This window comes from Vicugna pacos, chromosome 30, assembly GCF_048564905.1.
Source record: "Vicugna pacos chromosome 30, VicPac4, whole genome shotgun sequence".
NCBI lineage: Eukaryota > Metazoa > Chordata > Mammalia > Artiodactyla > Camelidae > Vicugna > Vicugna pacos.
The window spans coordinates 16,391,961-16,408,533 of NC_133016.1; the positions used below are offsets into that span (position 1 = coordinate 16,391,961).

Consider the following 16,573-nt stretch of genomic DNA (forward strand, 5'->3'; position numbering starts at 1 on the left):
TGGGGGAGGAAAGAAAGGAAGAGCCAGGGTCAGGCCGAAGCCATAGTCCATAGGTTTGAGATGAGAGAGAAGGTCAAAGGGCAGGGGAGCTCAGTGAGGGAAGAATGAAAGTTCAGTCTTGAGGTCTCATGATGAATTGTAAAGAGGCAGCGAGGAGGTCTGTGTTAGAGGTACACATGTGGGAGCTGGCATGTAGATGGAATTGATGCCTGGGAGCAGATGGGATCACCAAGTCAAGGCTATAGAGTAAGCAGAGACACTCCCTCAAGACTAATCCTCTAGAGTTCAGGAGGAAGGTGGGGACCTGGCAAAAGAGAACTGAGTGCCAAACAACTTCCCCAATGCTTATTTGATAATGGAACACTTCCCCCCCTCCCCTCTCAGAGCCTCTCAAGGCACCCACGTGCCTTGGAACCACCATTGCAGAATGTTAATCTAGATCACTGGTTTTTAACTGGGGAGACTGTGCCCCCCATGGGGAACTCTGGTGATGTCTGGAGACATTTTTGGTTGTTACAATGTGCTAGAGGGAAATACTACTGGCACCTAGTGGATAAAAGCCAGGGAAGCTGCTAAACATCCTGCCACGCACAGGATGAACCCAGTAGCAGTGAATGTCCCGTCCCAAACGGCGGCAGTCCTGAGGCTGAGAACTCCTGGCTGTGCTTAATACTCTCCACAATCAGATGAAAAACTGAACTCCAAAGAGTTTCAGTGACTTGAGTCACACATTCTTACTCCCTGGCAAAGTCAGTTCTAGAACCTGGGGTTTGGGGTTAGTCCGAGGTCTCGGAAATCATTTCAGAGAGGGAACATTTAGATGGTAGGTCGGCAGAGCCCCTGGTAGACTAGAACTTGGGACCCTTGTGTCCGATTATCTTTATATCAGGGAAGCGACTGTAAAATTCTATTTCTGGACCTTTCCTTTGGCATTAAGGTGTCTACTGAGTGTTCTATAATATCTTACCAACCTCAGAATGATTATCTCACGTGAATATGCAAAGAGCTTTTATGTACACTTTATTTAGCTCAGCTAAAATGTTATTATTGGGTTAGGAAAACAATAAAACAAAGTTTTTCAAAACTAGAGGGCAAATCATGGCCTTGTCTCCTAAACTCAGAGTACAAGATGTGTTTTATAGAACACCTGATATGATGCTAAATGTAAGTATTAATAATAGTAATTTTTAAATAACATTTTGTTAAAGTATCAATACCTGTCACACTTAATTAAGTTTTCAATGGTTGAAGTCTGTATAACAATGCTTTTGTAGGGTTTGTAGATTTCTTAACCAAAATTACTAATTTTGCAAATTATAGGCAAAAGCTACCAATAAAAAGAAATTGATGATTTATCTCCCCAGAGAGAAAAGCAGGACTGAACTGAAGTAATTTTCACTGTTGTGATCTTTCATACAAATATAAACTACAAAATCACATCTTCAGAACTTGAAGATTTTCCAGTTTAAAGAATGCGGACCACAAAATTGAATGCATGGTGAGAGTGAAATAGTACCATGTCACCCCGTTTTAGCTTTGATTTTACATGCCACCAGAAAATAATTTAGGAAGCTTCTTCGGTTTCCTCAATTTAATTAAGGGCTTCCAACTACAAGAGTAAACATGAACTATAGCTTTGTTTTTCTTTATGTGAATTTCAAGAGTGCTTTTTCAATAGAGTGACATGCTATAAGAGAAAGTAAATGATTAGCAAGGTCTGAATTTATTTGCAACTGGCTTGAGTAGCCTGACAATAAACCATTATTCTATTACAATTCTTTGAAGGATGAATCTGGCAAGTATAAGGAGAGACAGGAAGCCTCTATAATTCTGTCACTCTATGAGGAGACGCATGAAATTTTCATTGTATATGAGGTTCAAAAACCCAAGATTTTAAAATGCTTTTGTGATGCAGCCTACTTTGCAAAGGTGCGGTGGGGTTAGAGTTTTATCATTCAAGGTTTCATTTGTACATCTAATTTGAAACTATACCCCCTTCTTAAGGCACAAGGTGTCAGAAGAATTTTGATTAGGATGATAGTTTCCAGATGCCTTTGCTGATTTGCTTGTAAGAGCCCAAGCTAAAGGCAAATTATGTATTTACCACCATTTGTTGGATAGCAAAACAGAAGAGGAAACAGATTACGTTTGCCCTCCACCATCCATGTCTCCCTGAGGTTATCAGTTCACCTTAATTAATCAAGCAGCCTGCAATAATCTGTTATGCCAGCAGGGATTCTAGAAATGTTTCAGGTGCTCTGTTCATCCCAATCGTTTAACATGAAATACCTAAAACATCATTAAGTGATGCAGAAAACTGAGGAGTAATGTCAGTAATCTATCTAAACTGGTTCAAAGTCGTTGGATACCATTCATCTATTTTATCTTCATGACTTTCTCCGGTGAGATAATGTATATCAGATTAAATTTAATTACAGCTATATTTCTCACTAGGAATCTTAAATTAAATGCTAAAAAAAATGACAACATGCATTTCTCTCACTTACTGTCATTCTCTTCATCTGAGGTCTGACTGCTGTGAAAAGACAAGTTCTTATCTGTTGCTTTTTCTGCTAATGTCAAATTTGGACTGGGGCTTCTTTTCAATCAGAGGATTCATTTTATTTTGAAGGGCAAGTTCAAATATCAATATCAAACTTTTAAACTTGATCCAAAATTAGGTATGTCAGATTTAGTAATGAAAAACACCGGAGGCTCAATTAAATTTGAATTATTTCTAGTTGCCTAAGAATATGTACATTGAGATGCATGTGGACCTTGAGATGGTAACTGCTTGCAAGATTTTTCTTAATCTCATATTCATAGCCAGTTAGAAATGATTCAAATCTTACTGGGCCTCCTGTATTTTTGGCTGTTAAATTTAGCAAGTCTATCCAAGATTAGCGTTCTTTAGGACACACAATTTAAGAGACTATCTCATTCTTTTCAGTGCCTTATATCTGCTCCACCTCACACACACATAACTGCAGGTCAGTAGTGGATGGAACTGTGAGGGAGTAATTGTTCTTCCTCAGTTACCCATACTGATTCCCCCTTCATTTCCTGGCACTCTGTCTCTTCAAAAAGCACTATCCTGTGCCAGTATAGGCAGTCATGCCCTTAGCTGGGGATGAATTCCAATTTGAAACTTTGTGAAATCAGCATCTCAAAATCAGCCCTGTGGGATGATTTTAAAGGGAACAATGTTAATTTCTGGCATGAACTTCAAACCTAGAACCTCTCCATCTCAAATCAACCTAAATACCCATCATCAGATGACTGGATAAAGAAGTTGTGGTCTATTTATACAATGTAATACTATTCAGTTGTAAAAAAGAATAAAATAATGCTATTTGCAGCAACATAGATGAACCTGGAGATTGTCATTCTAAGTGAAATAAGCCAGAAAGAGAAAGAAAAATACCGTATGATACCACTATATGTGGAATCTAAAATAAAAGACAAATGAACTTACTTACAAAACAGAAACAGACTAACAGACATAGAAAACAAATTTATGGTTACCGGCGGGGGCAGGAAGGATGGAGGTAGGAAAGGATAAATTACGAGTTAGAGATTTGCATATACTAACTACTATATATAAAATAGATAAACAACACATTTCTTTTGTATGGCACAGGGAACTACAATCAACATCTTGTAGTAACCTATAGTGAAGAATAATATGAAAAGGAATGTATGTATTATGTGTATGTATGACTGGAACATTATGCTGTACACCAGAAACTGACACAACATTGTAAACTGACTACACTTCAATAATAATAATAAAAAAAACTAGAACCTCTCAGGGTAAACAATACTACAATTATGTCTCCCCACACAATTTCAGCAATAACCTTCTTCACCCTCCCTCACATCCCTGGGGTCTTTCTCACTCTCTTTCATCTCCCAGGAGCATATTTCTCTGCCTGGTCTGCTTGAGTAATCCTCCCTCTTCGTTTACTGCTCCATCGGTGGACTGCTTTTCATTCTGTACTCAAAGCCAACAGCAAGTGCCCTGCACACAGTGAGGGCTTAGTACTGTCTCTTGACTGCTTGATGCGTGAAGTGTATTTGGCATATTGTTGAAACTTAAGATAAAATCTGAAGCAAGAGAATGAGCTAATTGAATCTGCAAAGTTCCGAGGCGGAAACTATCATGATCTAAACTCATTTTAAGGAGCACACCCTTGGTCTGTTTTCAGTCCCAACACATCCCTCCTCTCAGCTTCCTGCTGTGAGCTCCCCAAAGTGTCTCACATATGTTGGAACCCAGAAAGTATCAGAGCCAGGCACTGGCTATAACAAGTATCTAAAACACGAATACCTATAAGAGACAATAACGTTACTTAAGGAGGGGAGAGGATCTGTGTATAAGGCAACAGAAAGTGATGAGGGTTGTAGCAATCTGGAGAAAGCATTCTGGATATAACCTCAAAGAGTACTGACAGACTTGCATTTAGAAAGCTTAAATGTAAGAAACCGTACTTATCTGATTAAGTAAAATGCATTAATAGCACAGAAGGATCTAATTGCAAACAGGAAGAGCCTACAGATAAAAATATGTTCCTGAGTCCACCATGGACCAGAGGAGAGGGGATGCTGAGTCTTTAGCTGGAACATCTGGTCTACTCCTCAGATACACATATCCCCTTTAAGGAAATGGATGCATTAGATTTTCATAGCCTATGACAGGAAATAATCACTTACCTCACCCACTCATTCTAATTTCACTCTCAGTAAGCAAATTTTAGATTACAATTCTGGCTTCCCATATGAAAAAAATTTTTAACAGAAAACCACTCAAGGGTATATTTATCTACTCCGTAATCAAATTTCTCATGAAAAGCTGCTAAAATTGTTAAATAAATACATTGTGTTCTTTTCATAAAACAGAATATGAGACAGCAGCAACGAGAAATGAAAAAGAGCTATTTGGAAACTCGTGAATAAATCTTAAAAATTAAGTTAAAGATAGACACAAGCTGCTGCATACATGTAGTGTGATGCCATTTGTATAAAGCTATAAACATGCATAATAATATTATAATGTTCACAGATACACTGATATATATGGTAAACACCATATTTAGGACAGTGGTTTCGTAAGTGAGGGATGGAGGGACCTGTGGAGAAGCATGTGACAAGGCAAAGATGTACAAGAGATTTTAATTGTATGTGGAATATTTTTTACCTTAACCTTTGCGATGGATACACGAGTGTTTCTATTTGTATTCTGAATATATGAAATACGTTTTTAGCAAACCAATCCAAAGAACAGTAATCATAACCATTTTTTTTAAAAACTTATAATAAGGAATAAATATATATTTTTCTTTGAGAGTTTGGCTAGTATTAATCCATCCTCCCAAAGTTTCTGTTTCAGCCAAACTGAGAACAAGATCCTAGAAGACAATTCCAACTGCAACCTGCTTCTTCCATGCAGTTCTAGATACTATCTCCATCTGGTCATCCCCAAATCCAACAGACAGATGCGAATGCTCCAATGGGATGAGCAGAAATAAATATTTAATCTTGACAACACTAAGGAAAATCAGCAATTAGGCGCTAGAGGATTTTGAAGAGTAAACGTACTTTCCAGGTGAAAAGTCCCAGTAACTTCTATTTTTGAAGCTGAGTGGGTTTCAGTTTGATCAACCTTAGATGTCACCTCTGTCTGATAAAATTAAATTTTTAGAGACATTTAAAAAAATGTAGTATTTTAAAATCCAGATATTTATTAAATTCATTTATTAAATTCTCTATGTGTGGGCTTTTCTGACTCTGTTTTGTACACTTGTAACTCTCATCGGCTCTGTCTCCTGGTGAAATATTGCTACAGGTTTGTTCAAAACTTCATGTTTCTATCATCCCAACTAAAACCCTAAGTCCGGGCTTCTTGGTGTTCGCGGTCCATAGAAAAGCTGTCTCAGCCACTCTAGCATAAACCATTTAAATTAATATAACAAATCCAACATCACTTAACTTATATACTTACCATTAAGAGTGCTTCTATCGATCAAATTAGTGTCAACTGGCCAATAACCTCCATCTCCATGGCGACCTGTTTATCAAGAAAGCATATCAGAAATGTTAGTGGATCCACAACATGACAGCACAAATGAAACAAAACTGATAAAAATAACACATATTTGAAAATACACAAACAGTTGAACAAGATTATTTTGGCCACCTGAAAGAAAACCTGGGAATAGTTAATACCATTATACCTTGTGAGAAAATGTTATTTTCTAAGGGTGAGAAAAATCTGTCATGAAAATCAACTCTTTTAAACAAGCTAAATACAATTTGAAAATTGAAATTTTCAATTTTCTCTGAAAAGTCGTTGCTTTTCCTCTTTTCTTCCAATATCCTTGTTAATGTGTCACCAAAAGGTACAGTGGCAATGCTGGTCTAAGTGCTGCTGCCCAGAACATCGCAGAACAGAAAGAGCGTGGGTCCCTGGCTTCTGGACAGGCAGAACCCACCTCCTTTATGCTGCAAGAGGTCCTGTTTACATTGTTGCCTGTTGGCCATGACTTTGCGACAAATTATCATTATTACAGTACTTTTTGTCTTATAACAGGGATTTGGGTAATCTTTGTGTTACATGCCATTATAGGGGCCTGGGAATGAGCTATTACGTATGGAGTAAAGGGTAGGGGACATGTCACAACCCACATGGTTGGAATATTTCTTACAAACACACCAAGAAAGGAAGGTGGCTTCTTTCCTATCACATTATTGGAAACGCTGCCGCCTATTAGGTGTTCAACAATTATAAAAGTATTATTTAAGAGAACTGAGCCAGAAATTAACCAGAAATAATTATACTATCAGGCACATTTAATTAATGGTGTTTCACCACAAGTATTTCCCTTTTCTATTAGTACATCTGTAGAACTGTAATTACTTGATTAGATTTTGAGTTCTAGAATATCTTTTGGGTAGATCATTTACAGGAAAACATTTGGTAGTTGAATCTCTATGCAAACATGTACAAGAGTACAGCTAATTCTTTCTTTACTTTGGAGCATTATTTCTGAAAGCAGCTGTAATCAGTGGATGATGTAGAGGAAGCCAACTGGGGAAGTGGGGTGGTTTTTCTCACGTGTATGGATTTTATTTTTCTTTTTTAAGACTTCCAAGTTCTGCTCTTATGACATTCCTTTGCATACCAAACACTCTTCTTTCTAAAGCTTTTCCAACATCTCATCATTTTATTTGCAAAACAGTTTTGAAGAAACAACTTAAATTTTGTTACCAGACTACACATTCACAATTTTTAAAAATTCTCTCGATATGAAGCCAGAATTGAACTTCGGATGTGAAGCGTCCAACAAGCAGTGATAAATCAATCCAACCACATCATATTCTGTTTTCAGCGTAATATGGTACATTTAAAATCTGCTGGCCAATGACTGTGGATACATAAATAAGTGGGGACTAACATGGAGGATCCAGTTTGGGGTGGGGCACTTAAGGGGGATGGGAGGAGCAACTGAAATAAGCAGCAATTGTGAAAATTTTAGTGGGCTGATTAAAATGTAGATAAGCATAACGCTTTTCCCAAATACCTTGCTTGTGTGACTCTGACACGTTTGGGGTTTCAACAAGCAGAGGACAAGCTTTGCCCACCAGACATTGTCAAATCAATGTTGGAAGAAATGAGGTGAGACAGAAGTTCTGTTTGAATATTAAGAGGACTTTCCTCACATCTGAAAGCAACCAGACTGCAGAGCAGTCAGCCAAAAGAGAAGCTAACTGCCCCATCACTTAGGCCACTAAAGCAGTAAATGATTTCTGTTGGGAGTAATTCTGTACTGGCTGGAAATTAGGTACATAGCCTGTGGAAGATTTTCCAATCCTGCCAGCATCCTGACAAACGCCTTTTTAATGAAGTTTCTCACTCTCCCAGCTAGTTTGTGGGAAGACGCAGAAAGAAGCCCACAAGCACATCCCTACTGACTTAAACATATGTCTCTATGAGGACAGCACTCTTTGGATTTAGAGAGGCTACCGATCATACAGTGGATTTCAATATGCAGAAGAACATCAGGTGTCATATGGTTAGAGCTCTGGGTAAGATAAAGGAACTCTGGAAATGCTTTCTAAATAACAGAGGGCAGCCTATGACTTGAGCATTCTACCTGTGTGATCTAGTGTACTGGCACTGGTTACCTTTTTGTTGGTTATAATTCAACTGGTCCCACCAAAGAAAATTAAGTATCTCTTTACAAATCAAGGAGAAGGTACTTTAAAGAAACCTGATATCATCAACCAGCAAGATTGGATTTATGGTAATTTAGAACGCCTGCATCACTTCAGTAAGGAAACGCAAAACTCATTTCTGGGATTCTGATGAATCTGGGATCTCTTCATCTAAAGATGTGGGAATCAAACATCAATTTTGTATGCCGCTACAGCTCTATTCTCCAAAATACATCTTTTAAATTCCAGGAAGTCTTCCTTTATGGGTAAATAATAAGCTAAAAACAGAGGGCTCTCCTACTGCCTTCAGGCAAGAAACACAAAATTGTCAGATGAGGAGACACTGCAGACTAAAGATGACAGTGAGTGTTACTGTTTCACATGTCAAAGCATTTTTAAGGGCTTTTAGCTGTGGCTCAAATATTAGATGTATTTAGTTAACTTGGTTAATTTCATAAACACTGATTAAGGGAAACAGAGGACTGATTAGACTCTGGAAGATGAGAAGCCAGTTAATGCAAATATGTAAACTACTATCCACTCCGAGAGGTCTTAATTTTTTTTTTTAATGGAGCATAAAACTGATAGTAATTCATTCCAAATGTCTAAGTGCAAGGCACAGTCCTGGATCCTCAGGGAAAGGGTAGTGTATAAACACGTATCAGACATGCACCCTCCCATGACAGAGTTGCTTCGCTGTAGCCAGATCCTATGCAGTCCTCTCCATGGTTAATGTTAGCTAACTGCAGATGGTCTTAAAGTTATTCTGACTGTAAAGATTTATGAATAAGTTAGTCCTTACTGTAAAATCACGATTACTGTCTTGATTTACTATTACTATAAAGTCACTATTAGGTTTAATTGAAAATGTTTTTCATTTATCTAGTATTACTAAAAGAAACATATGCAAATAAAAGATAGTGTATTATTTTTCATCTGTTTCACAATTAAATTTACCTTAAAACCCCTGAATTTCTTTTTTTTTTTTTTGCTTATTGTACTAAAGCTCTAACATTTTTCAAAATAAAAAATTCTAAATAAGTACATGAATGCATGGAAACTTAATATGGCATTTATGGAAATAATATAATACATTTCATATCCATGTTTTAAAATTATTCAAATAAAGCTCAACATGGTTCAAAAAACTGGCAATGGGTAGTTTCCTTTTTCTTATATTATGGCCTTAGTCATACTATTTTACAAGAGCATAGTAATCAAAATGCACTAAATGAATATAGCATTATATTCTACAGGATGTAACGAATAATTATTGTGTTACTGTGTACTTATATTTTCTTAATAACAGAAATGAAGATGAAGAAAAGAATTAAGATAATAAAGAGTAATGAATTTATGGATCACTTAACCAACCATGGATTTCATCCAGATAATTTTATGAAAAATCACTTCTTCCACAAAGTTTTGATAATTGAAGCAAATGTTTTCTACTTTTTAAAATGTTTTGAAACCAAGATATGGTGGTTTCAGGAAGAAAAATAAAACAAATGATTCCACGTTTGACTTTAAAAAGAGGAATAGTGTGGCTTTCTAGAATTATTGCAAATAGCTATATAGTTTTAAGTGTAGTTTATTTAGGTATTTCTTAGGAAGGTCCAAATCAGAAATTTCATGCTCCTCCCCTTGATTTGCATTTGTAAAATATTATAAGTGATAAAGTCATTCAAAGAGTTACCTTTTACATTTCATATAAAGACTAGATCTGACAAGGAGCCTTCTCTGCCTCCTGTTTCGGCAAATATGACATATATTCCTTTAGGCAAAAGTTACAGTCTCCATGATTTCCCTGCCAGTTGCTTTCATGATTGAGGGGAAAATGGGCAGAGGTAACATGAATTCCTTTGGGAAATGTGCTCCTTATTGTTTCTTGGCGCTTACCAAAGTGACTCTCATATTGTGTTCTTAATACTTGGTAAGAACAAGTAAAGTCAGTTAGAATGCTTTGCACTGTGTTAATGATGTGAACAAATCTTAAGTTATTACTATTATACATATTATTTTCTGTGTTCTTACTCTTATCTATTACTGTTGGAGCACAAAATTTCGTCATCCACGTATCTGTCCACGCTCCACCCGCCTACGTCAACAAACGTGTCGAGTGGACCACCCACTGTTCTGAGCATTAGGGATATAAAATGACTACTGCAGAGACTCGTAATTTAGTGAGGGGAAAAATGTTCAGTAAATAATAACTACATTCTAATATTCAAAGGTTAAAAAATTGTAAGTAGGTGGCAGAATGGAAAAACAAGATGACTATTTCTACCTAGAAGAATGATAGAAGGGGTTTTCAGGGGTGGTATCTGAGTTGAGAATTAAAGGATAAATGGAAATGTATCAGGTACAGAAGAATGAGGTGGATAAACTTAGAAAAATAGGCAGAGAAGAAATAATAAAACTCCTTATGTGCTCTACCAAAGAGTCTGGAATTTATCTTATAGAGGGCAGAGGTCCACTGAAGGTATTTTAAGCAGAAAAGTAACTCAATTAGATATGTATTTTAGAGAGATTATTCTAGATGAGTGTGAAGAACAAATTAGGGCTGTTGTAACAAATAGGGTGAGAATAATACTAATTATGAATCCACGACATAGATATCATTAGCTCCATTTTATACATGAGTAAACTGTGGCTCAGAAAGACTAACTTATACTTAAGTGGCTGAATCTGTCTGATTAGGGTGGTGATGATTTTACCATCAGTGGGCAAACTGATAAAAGAAAGAGGAGTAGGGAGTGAGCTGGACAGAAATTAGAGCACTTAGACTGGATTGATCAAATGAGATTGTTCACAGTGTGGGTGTGAGTGTTTAGGTGTGCAAGTGTGACTTAAGGTGGTAGCTCCCTTCTCAGCAGGCCACAAAGAACAAAACAGACTTTGTGAAAGAAACAAAATAGTTCTGTTTGTAACCACGGAGAGCAGTGGGACAAGTGAAGGGGATAGAAAAGGCGTAATGGAAGTGAACAAATAAAGCTAGAAAAACAATTTGAAGATGATGGATACTGATGCCCATATGGTAGTCCTATTCCAGATTTTACTTTCCTCCCCCTGACCCACACTGCCACCACTCCTCCTCCCCCCAAGCAAGACATGATCAACATCAGCACACAGAGTGACTGGGGTTTGCAGGGCTCTGGATCCAGGGGAGCACCGCTGTCTTCAGTAGCCAGCGTAGAGAGTAGGTACTTGATATACTGAAACGTTAAAAAAAAAAAAAAAAGAAAGAAAGCCTGACAACTGGGGTGGAGGGAAACAGCAAAGGCCCCGTTACCAATTTATCCCTCAACCACAGTGCACCACTCTCTGCCCTAACCATGCCGGGAACACATCCTGCAATCGTCACTATGCGTGTAGCATCTTGCCTTCTTGATTTGCCCATTTTAGGATTTTTTCTAAATAAAAGTTCAAGTAATCTTTCCCTCTGTAGTCATTTGTGTTGACTCAGTTCTATGCATATGTTTAAAGTCCAGTCTTGGGTTTTAAGAAGTCCTTTATGCTACTACTCAGCGACTCCCATCTGAAAACTTATAATACACATGTGCAGATGGTACCCCCTGCTTTAGCATTTCAGACTTTTCATATTGGGCTGGGACTCTTTACATCCTCCCTAACTCTACTACACGCTTCTTGAAAATGAACCCACAGAACTGGGCTTCTTTATGTTTCATCACACCCAGCACAGCACTAGGTAAATAGTGACAAACAAGTCGTCAAAAGTGAGTCCAATTCTGTGGGGGAGGGTATAGCTCAAGTGGAAGAGCGTGTGCTTAGCATGCATGAGGTCCTGGGTTCAATCCCCAGTACCTCTTCTAAAATAAATAAATAAATAAACCTAATACCTCCCTCCCCATGCCTAAATAAATAAATAAATAAAATAAAAGTGAGTCCAATTCTTTTCATACTGCACATTTGGAATTTCAAAAACTCATCAGCACCCATTAGTTTGGATTTTCTCCCTTATGTACTCAGAATTACAAGCAGCTGGTGAAATGCAAGTGTACAAATTTTCTGTTAACAAGAAATGACAGGAAGGGTGGAGGTCAAGAAATAGGCCCAGCAGGTCAGAATCATCTCCAAATGATTCATCTCCACCATTTCCTGAATCACAGAGAACTTTTGGCTTTCTGCTTAGCTTTAATTTAGTAGGTGAATATTGAGATATATTTTCTCCATTGGAAAAATATTTTCACATCTTCATCTCCCTCAAGATCAATCACATATATGGTCATTCCTCAGTATCCACAGGGATTGGTTCTAGGACGTGCCTCAGATATATCCGTGGATGCTCAGATCCCATAGATCATAAACATAGTATGCGACCCGACACTGGTTGAATCTGCAGGCAGATGTGGAGGGCTGATCGCAGACTCTGCAGCCATGAGCACTGCCACACTTGGGTTCTCCAAACTATACTCTGGATTAGATGGTAAAGTCTGTCTTCCCAGATTACTCTGTTTCTCAAAGATCTGTGTCATAATTCAATTCAACAAATACTTATCAGGCAACTATAACATGATAAGTTCATAATTACAGACGGGGGTACAGGAAGGCAGGGATGACAATGTGAATTAGACCCAAGGAATTTACAACCTGGCCAAGAGGATGGGGAGATAAATAGTGAACTACAAGAAACAGACAACATAGCAAGGACTACATTGGATGTTACAGACACACAGAAGAATAAGGGACCAGAAGGTAAGAAAGGCTTCTTAGGGAAAAAAACAGGATTGAGAAGGGGCCTTAAAAGATGAGGACTCGTCTCAGCAGAGAAAGGGAGTAAGTACTGTTAAGGCTAAGAGAACAGTGCCAGTTAGAGCACAGAGTTCTAAAAATACATTTTTTCAAGACTGATTTGTGGCTCTTTGCTAACACACTGTGACATCTGTGGAGGGACACACTGGTTGTGAGGTTAGGAGAGGGCATTTGGGGTCAGGCAGCCAGAACTGACTTCATTCTGTAAGCTACAGTGAACCACCTGCGTTTCAGAAAGAAAACTGAAGAGGCAGAATCCAGGACTGATAGAAGTGGGCAGAACATAAAGCTAGGAACCTGGTCCTTGGCTAACGTCCACAGCAAAGAAGGCCATTCAGCAACGTGGTGGGCCTGACAATAAGAACTAGTTTAAGATTTTTTTCAGGGCTTATGAATGAAAATGTCTATCCTTCAGGTTTTGAGAAGATTAAAATGATACCCTGAATCGGGTCAGCTTTTGTGAGTAGAGTATGATTTTTTCCTTTCAAAGTTACCAATAAAACATAAAAACGCCTGAGAGGTTGACTTAGCAGCTTCTCGACTGCTTACTGGGGACAGGACAGCTTCTCAAAATTTTATCAAAAGCACATTACTCATATGTTGCCTCTCCTTTTTTTCACCGTAGTCATAATTTCCAGAATTGCAAAATTTTGGAACTGAAAAAAACATGTGAGAACAGCTTTTTCAAGGAGGCCTAGCAAACAGTTGAATAATGAAGTGAGTTGAAACTACATACAGTAATAGAGTAAAAAGTGGTTTTCGTTTTCAATTAAACAGCTTCCATCAAAAGGTGCTAAAGGTTTCAATTTCCCAAACAGCAGCCTGGTTGCTGTAATCCAAACCCTGCAAAATCGGGATTACATTAACTGAATTCCAGGCTTGACTAGACCGCATTGATAACCCTATTTCTCTGACACAGGAAATAATTAACATTCTGTTTATTCATGAGATTAAACCTGCTGAGGTGTAAAAATGGCAGGTGTAGTGTTAAGTACTTTGCCTGAATACCCTATTGAGGAAAGACAAAGACCTTTAAGCGGGGTCAATTTATGGTGAGGACCTGCAGGTTTCACTGTCTTGATAACAAAGCAGGAGCCAATTAACTCACTGCGTTTTCAGAAATTATACTCTGGTCATGAGCAGACATTCTCAAGTTAGTTAGCCTGCGTATATACCTTAGCCTAATCACATATATACTGTGAACATTTGGGCAAGATCTAACCCCTTGGCATTTTATTCCCTGCATCTGTAAGGATGTTATGAGAAGTAAATAGGATGGAACATGCACAGCACACAGAGTGATGGATGCACAGTCGGAGTGCAAAAATGTGATGTGTTACACTGTGCGAAGATGCCGTGCCTGGGTTTTTTTTTCTAATACCAACCCTAAAATTTAATCATCTTAAACCTGGAAAGAAATCAAAGATAATCTGGGCTAAAGTCATCATTTTACACATGAGGATGCTGAGAGGAGTTCAGAGCTGCAAAACCATGCAAGGACTCACAATGACAGCTCTGTACTGGAATTTGGGGCATCTGATCCCATTCGGGTGCTCCTCTAGCCCGCACTGAGAGATGCTGATGAGAAAGCCGGAGCATTACTGACCATCATGTGATTCAGAGGAGAGTAATTCTCTCTCCACAGTGGGAGAGCTGCCTTCATCTGGAATCTACAAGCTGGTCTCTGAATTTATGCCTGTTTTCTAGGCCTCCTGTGTTAGATCACCCCTCTGCAGGCCATGGAGAATTAAAGATACTGGACAGCGCTTGAAGCAGGCATTTTCTTCATGATTCATCACAGCAATCATACAGATCATTCCATGAAGATTCCTACCCTCCATAAGGTACTGTGTCGTGGCCCCAGCACCTACTCTGTGGCTCCACTGGGCAGGCATGACAACACACATGAAACTGTATACATCTGTGCTCATGCTAAGAATGACCAGTTTTTATATGTCAAAGTGCAGAACAACATTTCAGGGTTAAATGGACTATGAGAATGCAAAACAACACAATACTTTAAAAGTTTCATCCAATAATTACTTTTGAGAATTGGTCATGTTTTATAGTTACAGCTATCCTGCATTGCAACCCTCAAACCAGAGGCTTTTACAAATGCTTCTGTGAGAAGCTTAAAAGGTTTGAGCTGATTGTAGAAAAACAAAAAGTTAATTTTTTTCCCCCACAAATAGAGCAGTAGTCTACAGAGGAGAGATTACACACTTTGGGAATCAAAGAGAAACATGTCTGCGTTGCAACTCTGCCAACCACTAAATCTGTATGGCTTTTGGGGGTCTGCTTCCTCATCTGACAACCTGTAATCAGTAAAAGAGTTAAAGAACAGATTAATCTTTGAAGGTAGATACAATGAACTGAACTGTGTCCTCCCTCACCCCCAAATTCATATGCTGAATTCATAAGACAGTAGCCACATATTTGGAGATGTGTGCCTTCATGGAAGTAATTAAGGTTAAATGAGATCATATGGATAGGGCCCTGGTCCGACATAATTAGCGCCCTTAAAAGAGACTTGAGCGAGTTTTGTCTCTCCACCAAGTGATTGCATAGCATGAAGGAAGCTGTCTGCAAGCCAGGAAGAGAGCTCTCCCTTGAAACCAACCTTGCCAGACCTTGACAGGAGACTTCTAGCCTCCAGAACTGTGAGCAAATAAGTCTGTTGTTTAATACACCCCACCTAGTCTGGTATTTTATATCGACAGCCCACGCTGACCAAGACAGAGCGAATTAGCACCAACCCTCTGTTTCCTGAGATAAAGAATCACATATTTAGGGCTGTGACTTCCCATTAACAAGGTGACCTCAGACTGAGAGCCCTCTGCCTTGTTCTTTAGAATACTCAAAGTTGAGGAAAGGAAGGCTGATACTGGGAAAATATCTCTCCACAAAGTTTCGATACAGAAACTTTACAGATACATGTCAGAAGCGTGCGTGTGTGGTTGTGCGTTTATGTATGTAACATGCCGTGAAGAACACACTTGGCAGTTAAAAGCAGGGGTTTTGGAAGATGCTTGTTTGGGTTTGCATCGTGGCCTTGGAGACCTACTTACTAGCTGTGTGTCTACAGGCATATCAAACTCTCTGAGCTTTGGCATCTTCATCACTGAAACGGAAGCAGCAATGGGGTCTCTCTCAGTAGAGTCCTGAGAGTTAAACGAGTCGACACATGCTACACTCTTAGAACAGTGACTGGTAGTGAGAGGTTCGTAAGGGTTAATTTTACCACTAAACATGCCTACACAGACATAGGCAAATGGACTCGGCTTTTACCAGAATACGGAAAATAAAAAAGGAAAAGAACCTAGAGCAGAGGACTTTTTAGATCCTTCCCCCTCACTTCACATAGGCCGTCCAACTTCCCTACCCTGCCTGACCCTCCAAAATAGTCACGTCTGTGGTTCATCTCTAAAATCTCATGATTACTTTAAAACACATCGGCCATTTGTGCCTAGAAGAGACTAGAGAAGTAATTAAAATGTGAAACAAGAGATAAGGGCCTCTAAAAAAAGTGGAATTATAGAGCAGTTTGAGATGAGAGGGCTGGACAAGTGCTGGATATAATCAAGTC

The 16,573-nt window shown here is 38.6% G+C and overlaps 1 protein-coding gene across 1 annotated transcript in view; it reads right to left on the bottom strand.

Annotated features, from left to right (window-relative positions):
• DCC (DCC netrin 1 receptor) overlaps positions 1-16,573 on the bottom strand; it is a 619,636-nt gene that overhangs the window by 72,953 nt on the left and 530,110 nt on the right. Inside the window, exon 21 of the mRNA XM_072952215.1 lies at positions 6,002-6,067. Within this exon, the coding sequence (XP_072808316.1) occupies positions 6,002-6,067 (66 nt within the window). The remainder of the gene's footprint in view (positions 1-6,001; positions 6,068-16,573) is intronic.